General features: G+C 31.2%; 2 protein-coding genes across 3 annotated transcripts; both read right to left on the reverse strand.

The window, feature by feature from the left end:
* Window positions 1–187: 187 nt before the first annotated feature.
* LOC104786492 (transcription factor bHLH155) lies at window positions 188–5,330 on the reverse strand. Of its 2 annotated transcripts, XM_010511913.3 has the most exons (11): window positions 4,182–5,330; window positions 3,752–3,913; window positions 3,382–3,463; window positions 3,261–3,302; window positions 3,088–3,147; window positions 2,829–2,948; window positions 1,462–2,667; window positions 1,256–1,357; window positions 906–1,025; window positions 658–783; window positions 188–524 (listed from the first exon to the last, which is right to left on the reverse strand). In XM_010511913.3, the coding sequence occupies exons 1-11, from the start codon at window positions 4,277–4,279 to the stop codon at window positions 435–437; spliced, it is 2,208 nt and encodes a 735-aa protein (XP_010510215.1). In that variant the 5' UTR covers window positions 4,280–5,330; the 3' UTR covers window positions 188–434. The 2 variants fall into 2 exon arrangements, with proteins under 2 accessions (XP_010510215.1, XP_087306005.1); XM_087449879.1 differs by lacking the exons at window positions 3,088–3,147; window positions 3,261–3,302; window positions 3,382–3,463; window positions 3,752–3,913; window positions 4,182–5,330 and having other exon boundaries at window positions 2,855–2,948.
* Window positions 5,331–8,870: 3,540 nt separating this feature from the next.
* LOC104786493 (CDT1-like protein a, chloroplastic) lies at window positions 8,871–11,147 on the reverse strand. The gene is made up of 6 exons (XM_010511916.3): window positions 10,766–11,147; window positions 10,399–10,636; window positions 9,829–10,299; window positions 9,527–9,728; window positions 9,328–9,418; window positions 8,871–9,236 (listed from the first exon to the last, which is right to left on the reverse strand). Exons 1-6 carry the CDS (start codon window positions 11,026–11,028, stop codon window positions 9,152–9,154), a joined length of 1,350 nt encoding a protein of 449 aa, XP_010510218.1. The 5' UTR covers window positions 11,029–11,147; the 3' UTR covers window positions 8,871–9,151.
* Window positions 11,148–16,143: the final 4,996 nt, after the last annotated feature.

Below are 16,143 nucleotides of genomic sequence, written 5' to 3' on the forward strand. Positions count from 1 at the left end.
GGATCTGGTCTTGACGACAAGTAAGAGCATTGATCATCAAGAAGAAGCTTGAAGCGAAGATGATACAATAGAGTAAGAGTGCAGATCGCGACATGTTGTTTGAGATTTTGAACAAGTTGACGAAATTATTGAAGCAAACCGAGAGACAACAAAAAAAAAACGAACAAATAAGAAACGTGAGGCAAGATTCAAGAAAATCAACTTTCAGGTAAATGTTTATTATATTCAAATTGTCCAAAACACTCGAAAGAAAACAAAATGCAAATCATAAACACACTAAAAACTCAAACTTGTAGAACCTATTTTTTTTATACATAAAACCAAAACAAACAAAATGAAGTATTGCAGTATGTGTCACAGCAACACTGTACAACCCCACCACACAAGCCCTATTCTTTATCTCAATCTAAAGGCAAACTCTGCAACCACGCCTGCTACTGCTTGGCATTATTGGTCTTTGGTTGAAATATTTGCACCAGCGACCACAATATGTCCATCCTCTGCATTACTTTGCTGTTTTGGCTCTGCAATTCATATCACCACTTCGATATTAGTCAGTCATATATTATACTAATCCAATGTTCATCAAAACCAAGAGAAGAAACTTTGATTTTCTTTGGAATCTCCTTCATGAATTGGGTAATTTCGACTTCCTACCTCAGTTACAAAGCAAATCCATGTTTTCTCGCCCTGAGTCTCAGTGATGCCTCTTAGGATGACGAGGTCTAAGCTCCTAATGACGTTTGCAATCTCAAGAAAATGGCTACATTCTTCACATAACATCTGTCCAAAACCCAAATATACTTTCACACTAAGGTTTGAATACACACCAACCGAGCTTGGGACTCAAGTTCAAACAAAGATTAAACTAAACGAAACAAACACCAAAGAGTAAGATTACATACCTCGATAAGTACCATTCCCTGCTTGTTCAGATTCTCCACGATAATCGAGCATACTTGAAGATGGCCTCCAACCTCCACTGCGCAGCTTGAACCTTGCATACCAGTTTCCTTTTGTTGCATCTGAGATTACAGAGGCATTGTATAAATTTTGATATTTACATCTATTTTCAGTTGAGTTTTTCTATACCTCCATGTCTCCATTCTATCTTCTCAATAAAAATTTTAGAAATTTGACACAACTTTTGCCATAACAAACAACAAAATATGTCCATTTACAAACTATGAAGGCTGGAAACAAAATTTCAAGGACAGAACAGAGATTATTAGTATCTAAAAAGCTGTTTTTTTACCTTTGTCTTAGCACTTTTACTGAGCTTGTCAGCATGCTTTGTAACATTCTGCAAAAAGAGCATGTGCTTGATCGTGCGTTCTAGCAAGGAATCAATGCTGCACTGCAATTATGATAAAAAAATATTAGGACAGGACAAAAATATATTACAAGTTATAGTCAATACAATGGTGCAAGTAACCTTGTAGCTAGGAAGAGAAAATTCACCTTAGATCCATTAGGTACAAGTTCTCTAAGTTCCTTAATTCGATCCTGAATGAGTTGTCTGTCTCTTGGGCGAGGTCGAGAACTTTCACCAGGTTTAGCCCTCTTTTTGTTCTTCTTGGGAATGTCCAGAGATGTCTGAAACTGATCACTAGAGGAGCTGGGATACGTAGATGAGAATCCAATCGAAGAGAATGCTCCACATATATCTGATGAATTTTGTTGGGTATCCACTTCTACTAATGGCAGGTGATTCATAGTACTATCAACTGGATTAACAACATTATGCTTCTTTTGACCCGAGGGTTCTGCCACTTCCATGTTGGTAAGCAATGATTGACCAGATCGGCTCGACAACATATCATCCCTGGCATTTCCATCGCTTTGACACACATTAGCAACCACAGCATCTAGAAGATTCTCAGGGCCAGAGTCAAATGTGAGCTGGCTATGACTCATATCATCGGTTGGTCTTATTATTGAACGATGTTCAGACTTCAGTAGCTCCTCTTGACCAGTGCTTGTTTGCTTGAAAGAAGAGCCTAACGCCTCGAGCAGCTCGCTGCCAGCAAAGGTATACCCAGGTGAGATCAAAGCATCAAATCGACTAGACTCGCATTTCTTCCCCAGCATACGCTCAGTCTCTTTTAGGTATTTGTTTCCGTGGTTCTCAGATAGTTGGAACACTTCATTCTGGTAAGAACTTTCTTTCTCTGTTCTCGATGAAGCATGAATAGTTGAGTCCAGGCCTGGATATGATTGGCCTGTAATCATTCTTTCGGCCTCAATTGATAAAGCTGATGAACTTGTATTTTTAAGCACATGGTTCTTCATATACAGTTGTAAATTAGGATCTAATCCTCTTCGATCTTTGCAGCCACTAGTCATTCCCACATGAGGTGCATCACTGATTATATTTGTACCTATTTGATTCTCATGTTTAGTATCAACCAAGTCAGTTGGAAAGCCAAATGTGACACCGCTATAGCTCCCACATGTAGATCCTTGCACAACTTCACGACCACCAACAACTTGAGCTGCATTTTCCAAGAGAAGACTTGACAAAGGAGTATCGTAAGGCAAGCTATCAAGTCTTCTAGTTTTGTATTGAGTTAGAATATTTGACTCGTCCACATCCATAGCTTTGTCAACTTCTCCAGAGCAATCAGGGAAAGCCTTGGCATGTAAACTTTCAGAAGGTATTTTTGGCTGCAAGAAAATTATACAACACATTATGGTCTACTCAAGATGTCAGTGGAGGTTTGAGGAATTGTTCGAAGAACCCTAAGCACTCGACTCTCCCCATTTTGCAAATAACGAGAGAAATCTGGGTAAACATGAACCCATAGCTTAATGAAGAAGATCTTTACCAGACATAACGAATTGTTCATATTACATTGCATTAAATTTGCTGCATGATCTGCCAATGGATCCCCAAGGGCCAGAAATATTTGTCGGATATGATTCACCAAATTCACATCTTCATTAACCTGCTCCAAACAAAGCACACAATAAGACCAGATATGCAGATACGTTCATATGTGCCATACATTATACGTGCACAGGCATTCTTCCTGGCTATTCATTTGTAACTGCTAACACTGCATGCATTTAAAAGATCTTACTTACTTTACGCAAAGAGCCTAGCTGCACAACTCCACAGGGACCAACAGCTACTACAAGAATGGTCTGCGGAGAAGGAAGAAAACAAACACAAATATTTCAGTGGCACACTTTGAGGACGTTATGGGCATTCATGTCAGAGAGCAGACAACAAGAAAACTAAGAAAAATCTCAAGTACCTTAATTCCAGCAGAAATTTGACTCTCCCAAACGTTATGAAACTGTAATTAGAAAAAGATATCTGGTTCTGAGAACATGAATAAAGAAAAAAATCCAACTCAAGATAAGAAGTAGTCTAACCTCAAATTCTGAGAGACAGTTATCATAATATTCGGGAAATAACCATTGATGTTCACCAGAAACTGCAACTTGTCCTACAATCCTGTTAACATAGACATGATAAAATAAGAAGATCATTCGTTGCATCATTCAGTAAAATATTCAACAAGAACCCCCAAAATCTGTGACTAAATAGTAAAAGTCCCAAGACATGAAAAAAGCTTTTTTAAAATGTCAAAGAGACAAAGTATAACTGTAAAATGCCAGACTGCATCATACGCTATTGAGCAAAAGATTCCCAACATTTGAATTTGTTTAGATAACCATGAAAGCCTTAGCTAAAAAGATGAAGTCGAGGAAGAGAGGAATCAGGCAAGCAATTTATTCTTACCCTTCCCCGAGAGAATAGACATGATAAGACATCTTTGCCACAGCTAACCCAAGGGGGTCATGTACTCCATGCATGTTTTTTGGTATAACGCTGGAATCCTTAACTTCCAGTGAGTTATTTATCCCATGACTGTCGTAGTAAGCATCCTCCAAGGTAAGTACCCTACAAGTGTTCAATATTCTATGAGAAACTATCTCTACTCAACTAAACTCTAAACTTAATAAAGAAATAGAGTGCTTTACAAAACACAAAAATACAGAACAGTCTAAAGTTAAGTTAAGGCTGCCTACATTCCAGTATAAGGTTACATATGTTCTCTTCCACACTAACAAGTTAGAGAAATAACTCTCTTAAACAGCTAAATCAATTACCACAGTTCATCCCGGTCCACCAAGCAAAGAGAGTAAAGAGATTTGTTTAGGTGACTCACATTCGAGATCCTCGATGATTAAGTTTCCAGAACACAGCATAGTTCCAGTCCGTGTTAGAGCAAAAGCTCCTCAGTATCTCTTGAGAACTAGAACCCATTTTAAAACGCAAAACTCAAAACCCCCACCCTCTAATGGTATCCGAATCAAAAACGACAAATCAAGACAGAGACAGAGAGTTCTTTTGATTCTATGTATGTGTCTGAATGAAGAAAAGAAAAATCAGTTTTTTACACTATCTATCTCCTCACCCACCCTCTAAAAAAGAACCAAATTTAAAAAAGAACCTTTTTTTTTGTTCCCCTTTCGATGACATACAAAGGAAACTAACTACCTCTGTATGAACCTCTTCCAGCTTGTTCCCTTCGCAAACCAGCTCTTGGTTTTATCGGTGGTCCTACTTCATCTTGTGAAATTTGCCTCTTACCCATCCCTTTCCCCCCAAAGATTAAAACTTTTGAATCGGATTAACCAAAAAACACAAACCCAATAGGAAACTAATTTAAACCCTAGCTCAGAGACAACGCACCAAAAGAAAGAATCAGAATTTCAAACAGTTGGAAACGGAGATAGATCTGCTGCAACTACTACTCGCCATAAGAGCAATCAAGATTGAAAATTCAAAGCTAAAGAAGAAGAAGACAGTAGCAATAGGAAGCAGAGAGAGAGAGAGAAGAGGAAGATTGTAAAGAAGGAGAGAGTTTAGCTTATGTCAGAAGACATTGATTAACTTCAAGAACTGATCTCAGCATACTCTGCATCACTCAGACAAAGTTAAAAACTTACAATCTCAGCCGAGAGAGAGAGAGAGAGAGAGAGAGAGAGAGAGAGAGAGAGAGAGAGAGAGAGTAAAGGTCGGAGGGAGAGAGGTAAGCTAAAAGACGTTCCTTTTTTTAAAGGGTGAAGAGAGAAGAAGAAGAAATCGAGCAAAGTAAGCGGGTGAATCACGCACCGTGCTCATTTTAGCAATAGAAGAGGTGTGCGCATGTTAGCCATTGGAGGTAGTGGGATGGTGAGTGTGTGTGTGCTGAGTTGAGGGGTATGGGATTTTATGAAGAAGATAGGATCTTCTCATATCATTCTCTCTCTATAGCGTGTGTAAATGGCCAGCAAAATGATTCACCAACTGATTCGAGTTCCGGCTCCTACCTATGTAGGAATTTGGCTAATGGGCCGGCTACTTGTGATCTAATGGTTGACAAAAAAAAAAAAATTACCAAAAAAATATTGCACATTTCACTAATTTATTTCATGTTTATAATATAAAAATTCATCACATTAAATTTAATGCCACCTTTAAACTAGAATTATAATTCTATTACTCGACGGTCCAAACAAACAGAAATATGAATTTTCGTTAATTGATTAATAAAAATATAAAATTCAAGTATTTTCGACCGTGTTAGTGAGTTTCTAGAAGTTTATGTGACTGGTTTTGGAATGTTTTATGTCTAATTTCATATAGTTTTTTTATAGGTGATTCTCATAAATACCACTAAAATAAAAAGAATTTCTAGAAATACCACTAAAATGAGTTTTTCTATAAATATCACAAAAATAAACTAAAGTTTTAATATTCAAAACTAAACCTTAAACAATAAACTTTACTCCCTAAAAACTATACTCTAAAATCTAAAACTGTCAACCCAAACCTATAAAAATAAATTCTACATCTTTAGAAATTAATTTTTGTGTGTCTTTGGTATTTTTGAAAAAAAAAAGTTAAAGTATAGAATTTTTGGAAGGAAAAAAATAAAATAAAGGACTGTTTTGAGGAACTCTTCTTTAGAATATTTATATCAATTTTGCTTCTAATTTCATAAGATAAATTTCTGAAAAAATATTGTTGTATCAAAATTTTAAATTTTCAACTTTATGAAGAAAAAAATATGATTTCATTTGGCAATATAAAGTTGAAACATATTGGACTTTATAGCTTGTCCATACATATTCTCACATTATGATTAAAATATATCGCTCCTTTTATTTCCCTTTTTGTATTGTCAACAAAAATCCAATGTCTTTTTCATACTCACTCATTTTGTCTTGCTTACCATAATCATCCTTGGACAAAGAAACTACCCATCGAATAATTTATGTGCTGGCCTATGTTATTTTTGGTTGCGGGTCCGTTATATAACCATATTCACTTACTTCCTATCAATACAAATTCACATACTTAATTATCATTCAAATCCGACAACAAATTGCAGGGTTTATAAAATTTAGAGCTTAGAGTATGCTGTATAATATATGACTATGATTTATATGTTTGTCATTTAATAAATCAAGACCAATCTGATTCAAACAAAAGAAGTACAATACCAAACCAACTATAACCAACATTTAAATCGCATCAACCCAATGCATATTAGAGTAGAGTTATATGTTATTAATCGAAATATATATATATATATATATAACTAATCGAAATATATATATATACACACATATATATATATATATATATATATATCATACCTAACCAAATCTAGATTGATCCTTCCTTTCTAATTATATATAAATTATTCATGAAGTGTTTGAAATAAGAGTTACAAAATTTATAAGCATTTTTGCATTTTCAATGAAAATGTTAGCTTGAATAAAATCTTTGTAAATAAACATACGCATATATATATATAGGTCATCATTCACAAGTCCTTCCTGTCGACCATTTGGTAAGTTCAGTAAGAAGCCAAGGGTAGAGAGTAATTTGAAATGTGTATAATCTGATTTTGAGTTCCACTTGGAAATTAAAATGATGATGATGTTTTACAACTGATTGCTCATTATATTCTATCTGGAGGCTCTTATAATATGCTCTCATGACTTGTTTCCATCAATGTGTTCTAATGCAACGCACCAACTCAACATCTCTTTCCCACTTTTCATCATTTTTATCTTTTACTTCTTTAGCTTAAATTCAATTAAGAACCCATATAAATATATTATCCCTTATTTTAATCATTGTTTTATTTTTCCTACTTGATTTATGTGGTCAATTATTTTTCATTTTTTTTGTATTTTTAATATTATCAAATTATACAAACATTGTATTAAGATTTCATACGAATTAAAAAACTAAAGTAACCTATTGCAGCATAATGATATATCATACATACGGAGATATTTTGAGCACATATTTATGACATCGTCGCCCTTGAAATAAGTCATTGTGATTTGAGATTGCTAAAGATTGTTGGGGAAAAAATCACTCTAATTATATATACAGACTATAATTTGTGACGTTAAACCATAGATAACAGATTTAAATTAGCCTACATAAAAAAAGAAGGATATAAGTGCACATTTGAATTAGAACTATAATTTTCTATTCCACCGAAAATTATAGTAATTGTTTTCCGAAAGTTGGCATTAATTAGATCAAGCATGCCTGTATATATGAAATTGTTTCAATGTCTTTTAAATGAAAAAGCTTCTGATAATAATGTTTTTAATGGACAACGTTTGATCATTGATGACTTGGTCCGTAACCGATAAGCCATGCATCATGCATGTAATCCCTTTAATTATTTATATGTTAAGAATTAAAACTTAAAAGGGAATACATTTGGTTTAGTTAAGTGCTTTGTTATTCTTTTCGATACGTTTTTTATAAGAAAGCATATGTCTCACAAACTCACAAGGCTTCGTTTTGGAACCCTTTCTGAAACATTTTCGTGGTATTTTTGAGTTTATTAATAGTTTATAGGATCTATTTTTCATTAAAAAAAAAGTATAGTACTTAAACGGTGATCTAGTGACATTAAAAATGACAATTCAAAGTCACTTGTTCAGAATAATTTACGGTTCAGATGTTAGTATTATCAAAACCAAATATTGAAAAGATTATTATGAGCTAAATGTATGGACTATAGTAAATCAATGGATATTATAAATTTTTAAATATCAATCTATAGACTTTGTATATCACATAGTTTAGAGAGAGAAAAAAAAACTTAAAAATTTCTGCAATGTTCAAAAATAGAAAAGAGAAATAACATGAAGGTGGGATATCCATGTTCTATGTACCAGAACGAAAACAAACGAATCTTAAAACTAGATTCCAAACTTAGGGGTTTGAAGGTTTCTCCAAAAAAGGGAATTGAGTCAGAAATTGCTTAAAAGAGTGGCAAAGGTCTCTCTATTTTTCTTCTATAAAATATACTTTTTATATATATATAAGTACTGTTTGGGAAAGACTTTTATTTTTATTTTTTCAAAGGAAAACAATGAGACTTAGGAATGTTTGATGGGGACTAGTTGTGGTCCAATACAAGATCTAAGGAATCTAATAATTATTGTCCTTATAAAGAAAAAAAGAAATCTCACTCAATCTCTCTCCCTTATACAAATTCCATTTGTTCTTCTCCTTCTGATATTATCATGTTTTTGGCTCATTGGCCATCAAACTTCAAAATTAAACCTACCTCACTAAGTTCTTGATATCCTTCATTTTTATCTCTTGATGTATATATATCATATGGCTCTCGTTTAAAAAAAAAAAAAAAAAAAATTTGTTTGCATTTTCGCTGATTTCATGTATCACAGGCTTATTATTTATAGTTTTATGTTAATCATGTGTATTGATGGCATGGACAACAAAGTAAATTGAAGCTTTATCAGACAAATAAGACGACTAGAGAGTCAATAAAGATGACCGGCCTAGAGTAGTTAATAGTGTTAATAGCTTGGTCATAATTGACATTCATAAAATCACTTAAGGTTTCTTCAACGACATAACATATTTTGAAATAGAATTGTCTTCCTAGGATTTCAAGTATGTTAGCATTGTTCTATTAAGCTTTCTGATACAAAATGTATCTACTAACATATGATAAAATGACTCCTTTATTAATAGAGAAATAACATAATGGTCGAAAATAGATTAAAAACACCCTCCTAAATAGTTTGTCATCCTACCTAAGCTGTTATAAAACGTGGTAACCGCAGAGCCAATAGAACCGCAATCTCAAGAAAGTGGTGGAGCTATCTCTTGCTTGTTTTCTTCTTCTAGGCGCGATAGGATTGTTTGGGGAGATGCCAATTTGTTTATGCTGCACATTACAGATGTTTACAGTGAGCAATCGAAAAAAATACCCTGGAAAATGTGTGTAAAGTACTGTATATGATGATGATGTTACTGACCATACTAGTACATCTCCACTTGATGATATTTTCTCAGACATCCATTCCGGGACAAGCTCTTGCAGTAAGATAAGTTGTTCTTCAACTTCTTCTGCAAAATGTAAGTGAGAAGAGAACAGTTAGACACTGATAAATATTTGTAAAGAAAACATATATATATATATATATATTGAGATACACAGCGGTTAGAAAGGCTTACTTCTGTCAGTAATATCAGAATGACCAGCTATTATCTTGTGCACAAGCTCTTCTTTTGTGATAATCGAACGCCTAGTTGACTGAATTAAGTAATGGATGACATTGAAAAGTTTAGGTAGACAAGCGATCATCTTCTGCCTTCTTTTTGCCTGTGAGATTGCTGGAATTTGATCCTCAATTGCTTTCATCTCTCGTTCTTTTATCTAAAATGAGTTAAAAGAAGATGGGTTATCTCTTAGTCTCAAACTGAAAAGTAAAAAATAATCACAAGAACAGAATGAACCACTGATAGAGATGTATTACCAATGGTCGAAGTTTATCAGAAAGTAAGCTGAGGCTTTCATCATCACTGGATACATCTATCTCTGGCACTGGATCAACGTGTTCATCATCTGTCACATCCGCAGATTTCTCGTCCTCAGGATAAGATTCAAAGTTCATCAACAAGGAACGCCTTACAAGCTTAACCGGTCGATCAGTCGAAACATCATCTACATCAATAGAATCACTGCTTCTTTTCTGCGGAAAAGCTGCCAGTGATGTACAGAACATCCGGGCAGGAGTTGAAACAAAGTCAACCGGAGTTGAAGCAACAACAACTGGTGTTGAGTCAATTTTAGCCGGCGTTGAATGTAGGATGTTTAGCTCAGACGAAGTTGGTTTGGCCATCTCTTCCATGACAGAAATAACACTCTCAACCTCAACTTTTAAGTTTTCATTCGGCTTCCATCTATCAAATAGCTGAGGAAGCGGTTCCTCTGGAACCTCATCACCCTAAAACCGACAAAAACTCCATTAATACCTAAACAAAACCACACAATGTAACAACCAGAAACATCGAAAAGAATCCTTTTTTTAGGCATTTGATTATACCTGAGGGTGAGCTTTAACAAACTCCGCAAGTCTTGCTCGAAACACTTTCCGGAGATTGGCTCTCTTACTCTCAGATTTAGACTTGTCATCATTGGATTCAACAGCATCAGCATTGAGTGTAACATGAAGGTCTGGTTTCATACAGCAAGTTGTCTCATCATGTATTAACACTCTCTTAATCTCAATAGCTTCTGGCAATATATGCTTAAGTTGAGCCAAGTGACTGTAGCTAAAACTCCTGAGATTCGTGAAATTGTAATTGGTGAATCAACAAAGAACCCAGATCTAAACCATAAAGTATCAAAAGTGGATGATTTATTCCAATCAGATTTAAAATCGAAAGTTTCAGGATTTAGAAATAATGTACCTTTGGGTTAAATGCTCGATGATCTTGGAGATGTTTGAAAATGTTGGCTTAGAACCTCTCAGTTTTGATAACGTGATTGAACTATCCAACGCATCGAAGAATTTACCCAGTGTAGGATTCTCCGGCGGCTTCTCCGGCGTGGGTAGAGATACAGGAGACAGATTAGGGTTTCCGATCGGCGGTTTTGTTGAACATGGCGAATTCATAAATAATCGTTTCTTCGATTTGAAGGGAATAGATCTAGACGAACCCGGTGCACTCATTTGTGAGTCTCAGATTCACAGCGAGAGAGATCGGCGACGATGATGAAGAAGAAGGGTTTACAGAGTAGTTAGTATTTCTTTTATTAGGGTTATTATTTGGCGCGAGTCTGACTTGTGCTGCTAGTGCCACGTAGACTCCCGCCGGATTCCGTCCGTTAACTTCTCGCAATTTTCTTATTCCTGTGGAAGCCCATTAGGCCCAAATGATGCTCTAAGAAACGTCCGTCTTTTTGTTTTTAGGTGCAATTAAACAGATAATTAAAGTGGTTAGCCTACTCGGCTCCCTCAGTTGCATGAGACGGAAGCCACAAACGGGCGTTTGGATAACCGAAGTAGCTGCGAGAAGGTAACTTTTAGATACAAAGGAACTTGTTATATTCGTATGCAGTACATAATCAGAAAAAGAATTGCCATTAAGGATTCAAGTATGTTAATACGAGGTGCTTCCCCACGCAACGCGTGGGTTGTGGTGTAGTTGGCACTTTCTTGTTTTTTTTTGATTTTTTTCGTTTTCTCTTTGTATTATTTCGTTTTAATTAGGCATATACGGGCTTTGCCGTCACTTTTATTTATACACTATATATTTATACCATTTCGTTTATATGTGTATAATTGTGGCGTTTATTTTTTGTGAATTATGAAGATGTTGTTTCTTGCTTTTGAGGATCCAATCTTATCATTGACTGATATTGTTTTCAATACATTTATTGTATTCTAGATTTTCTAATTAACTGCTTATGTAAACCCTTCATACGTTGATGTTGCAATAATAAGTTATTTTTAAAAAATAATTATCTTCCGTGTAAGTGATTATGTTTGTATGCCCATGTTTTGGTCTAATATCAATAAGATCGTTTCTGTTTTTCTTTAGTTGGCTTTGAAACCAATTTTGAGTTAAGCAAATAATGGGTCGAATTATGGTGTTAATAAGTAATATAAATTCTTATGTATATTTATTGTATATATGTGACTATAAATTTAGCTAACTAAAAAATTATGTAATATTTAAATACAATCTTAAACATATATATATATATATATATATATTATTTGTGGGAAGAATGTATGAAATTATTGGATAGAAGTTATTTTTGAGTTAAATAACCTTTAATGTCTTTAAAGTGAGTTAAATATTAATAAATTTTTATATGTGTCTTAACTTTTTTAAAAAGGAATACCAAGTGTTTCCTTCCAAATTTGAAGTGACATAGTATTTTAGTTTTCTTCTATGATTTTATGAATTTCAATGTAAAAGTTTTTCAAAGTAATAAGTACACTCACTGATTGAATAATAAAATTTGGAGAAATGTTTATTTCGATTAATCATCTGCTCTTTTAAATAAATTAAATAAGTATGTTGTTATTCCTACAAATAGGACAACATATATTATAGTTTAACCATGGAGTTAAGCAATGGAAATGGAACTTGTGATTGCAAGACAAAATGCTTATATGTTACACATTGATCGTTTAAAAATGAATAGGAACATCTAATTCTCAAAGAAAGTTGATTGTTTTGTTAAAACCGACATATGTGAATTTAAATTTAACTATGCAAATTTAAAAAATAAATATGAATAGATTAGAAAGGCAAGAAATATAAAAGAAATATTTTTTTATATAAATAAAATAAAAATTGAAAACAATGTTAAATATATATAATACTTTCTACATTAAAATACAGAATCAAACTCTTACAAGTTACAATACATATGAGATATAACAACATTTGATATTGGTAGGAGAGGAGGAGAGAATGTTTACTATAATATGGTAATCCAAATTAGATAATGGAGATGAATCTTTAAAAAATAGAACAATGTAATATACATATATATATATATATATAATACTTTTTAAATTAAAATATAGAATTAAACTCTTACAACACATATGAGATATAACAACATTTGATATTGGTGGGAGAGGAGGAGATAATGATTACTTATAAGATAATAATCCAAATTAGATAAAGGAGATAAATCTTTTAAAATAAGAACAATGTAATATATATATCATGTAGTCTCTAAAATTAAAATTTAGCATTAACAATTTACAATGATATTTCATTTGTTTTTTACAACCCATACAACAAAAATAAGAAATCAAAAATAAGAAAAAAAACGAAAAATGATTTGAAGTATTGTAGAAGAGAATGAGAGAATGTGAAAATGAGATAGTAAAAGGACGTCAATATGAGAGAATGATAGATTGAGAGAATGCTTATTTATATGATAAGAAATGATGGAAGTTACATTTAGAACTATGGAGTTACAATAGTAATTTATTGTGTTTGAATAAAACTGAGTGGTAGAATATGATTAATGCATAATTTATTTTATTTTCAGTTATAATTTTATTTTAATGTGTGGGTTAAATGTATTGTGTTTATTGGGTCTTAAATATTGTTTAAAACAATTAGAAAGCAAATAAAAAAATAAAAAAAATTAGAAAACATTAAATGAAAATCAACCAATAAGGAGAGACCAAAACCTTACTTTTATATATATAATATATTGCTTTAAACTTTGAAATGAGAAATATATTATAAACAATAATTTTACATGAGAAATATATTAATTTAGCTAACCAAAATATGAATATAAGTTTAGCCAACCAAAATCAATAAAAAATATTAAAACTTAACCAAAAATATTTTCTCTTGAAAGATAAATAAGTTAGTAGGAGGAATGAATTAATGTACAATTATTGGATAGGAATTACATTTGAGTTAAATGGAGTTACATGTCTTTAATTATAAATAAATATCTTAATTTTTTATAACCTAAAATAAAAGGAATACCAAGTGGCTGAATCAAAATTCACATGATTTGGTTGTTTGTTGATATAAACTCAACACTTACACATAATATTTCAAAATAAAAAATATTACTTTTTAAGTGACAAACTAAATTAGTTTTCTTATAAAATTATATGAATTCTTCAATCTCAATAATTTTTAAAACCCCAAGGATAACTTAGATTTTTTTGGTTTTCTCTCATCAATTTAATTTATAGTGCTAGATTTCATACTAATGGTTTCATCTTTAGAGAATTAAGTGAAATGATATTTTTAAAATTATATTTTATTTTTATATTTAAGTTCCAGTTGAATATGTTTTGTTTTTTGGATCATTTTTTATTTTGATTAAAGACACAAAAAACCAATTGTTTAATTATGTTCTTTTTGTTTTCAAAAACCTCAAATCATAAAAAAAAATCTATATATATATATATTATATTGATCTCTGCAGATTTATCAATTGGATCACAAAACAAAATAGTCTTTATAAATGGATAATTATATTGATCTTTAAATATTATATTGATCTTTATAAATTATTAATAATGATAAATGAATATGTGAGGTAACCAGAGATATAATAGATAATTACATATGGATCATTTTAACTTTATGATCTTATTGTGTGGTGAATATTGTAAGGAAGTATGAAAATAATGACTTATAAGATGTTAATATAAAATAGAAAATGGAGATAAACATTTTAAAAGATTAAAATAAATATATAAGATATACATATCATACAAACTCTAAAACTAAGCTTTTACAATGATATTTGATTTAATTTTTTATAACCCATACAACAACAATAACAAAAACAAAACAAAACAAAATAAAAAAAAGATTTGAGAGTAGTGGAAGAAGATGAGAGAATGAAAGAGTGATAGACTAAGAGAATAAGATAGTGAGTATTTATAGGAAGAGAAATGATGAAAAATTACATTTAGAAAAATGAGAGTTACAATTCTAATTTATTGTTTTGTTTTAATACAATTGATTAATACAACTTAGTGGAGAAATAAAATTAATGCATAATTTATAGGGAGAATTTATATGATTTCAGTTTTATATTATGTGAGTTAAATGTGAAAATTAATTGTTTTTAAATTTGTGTTTTAATATAAATATTTTTTTTGTTAAAATTGCATCGCCAAGTGGACTAATAAGGAGAGAGTGAAACCTTACTTTTATATATATGATGATTATTTTCTCTTTGTAGTACAACTGGATTGACAATGGAATATCAAATCTTCTTTTATATAGAAAAATCATTAGATTACAAAACTTGAATTAAATAAACATAATAAAAATCTTTATATAATTATATGTTAGATCACAAGAACTAAATATAATGATGAGTATACTAAAAACATGTATTACAATTTTTTTGGAGGTAAGAGAGAATTAAAGAAACTTAATTTAATAATTGTATTACAATAGTTTATTTCATTAAAACATTGCATAATTTTACAATAAAATAAATATGTAAGAAATAATCAAACATCTAGATTAATAATCAAACATCTAGATAAAGAATAAAGATGATTTCTTTAGCTTGATTATCTTATTTTGCAATGATCAAAATTAATATTTTTTGAATCTGCATGATAATTTTTTTTGTATAGCCATCAAATTTTTATTATACATATGTAATGTAAATTTTTTATTATCATAAAAATAATAATAAGAAAACAAAGAAGAAATGGAGTAATACATAAAACAAAGAAATAAAATTAAAAATACAATATAAGATATATCCAACGAAATATATAATTAAACACTTACAATGAGTTTTCAACCCATGCAAAAACATAACACAAACAAAAAAAATATTTAGAATTTGAGATATGGTGGAGAAGGATGTGGGAATGGCTATTTATAGGATTTGTAGTGATAGAAGTTATATTTTTAAAATAATTTAATTAGAGGAGTTACAATTATAATTGATGGTGTGTTTAATTGAAAATGAATGGAGAAAACCAATAGTCAATTCATAATTTATATAACTTCAGTTACAATTTAGTAGTAAATAGTGAATTTAAAGTATGAATTTATATATATGATTAAATGTGTTGAATTTTAAGTTTAATTAAAAATAAATATTATATTTAAAAATATTAAAAAGATGATTTCTTTAGCTTGATTATCTTATTTTGCAATGATCAAAATTAATTTTTTTTTGTATAGCCATCAAATTTTTATTATACATATGTAATGTAAAATTTTTATTATCATATGTAATGTACAATTAAAAATAATAATAAGAAAACAAAGAAGAAATGGAGTAATACATAAAACAAAGAAATAAAATT

This window comes from Camelina sativa, chromosome 5 (assembly GCF_030686135.1).
Source record: "Camelina sativa cultivar CO46 ecotype springtype chromosome 5, ASM3068613v1".
NCBI lineage: Eukaryota > Viridiplantae > Streptophyta > Magnoliopsida > Brassicales > Brassicaceae > Camelina > Camelina sativa.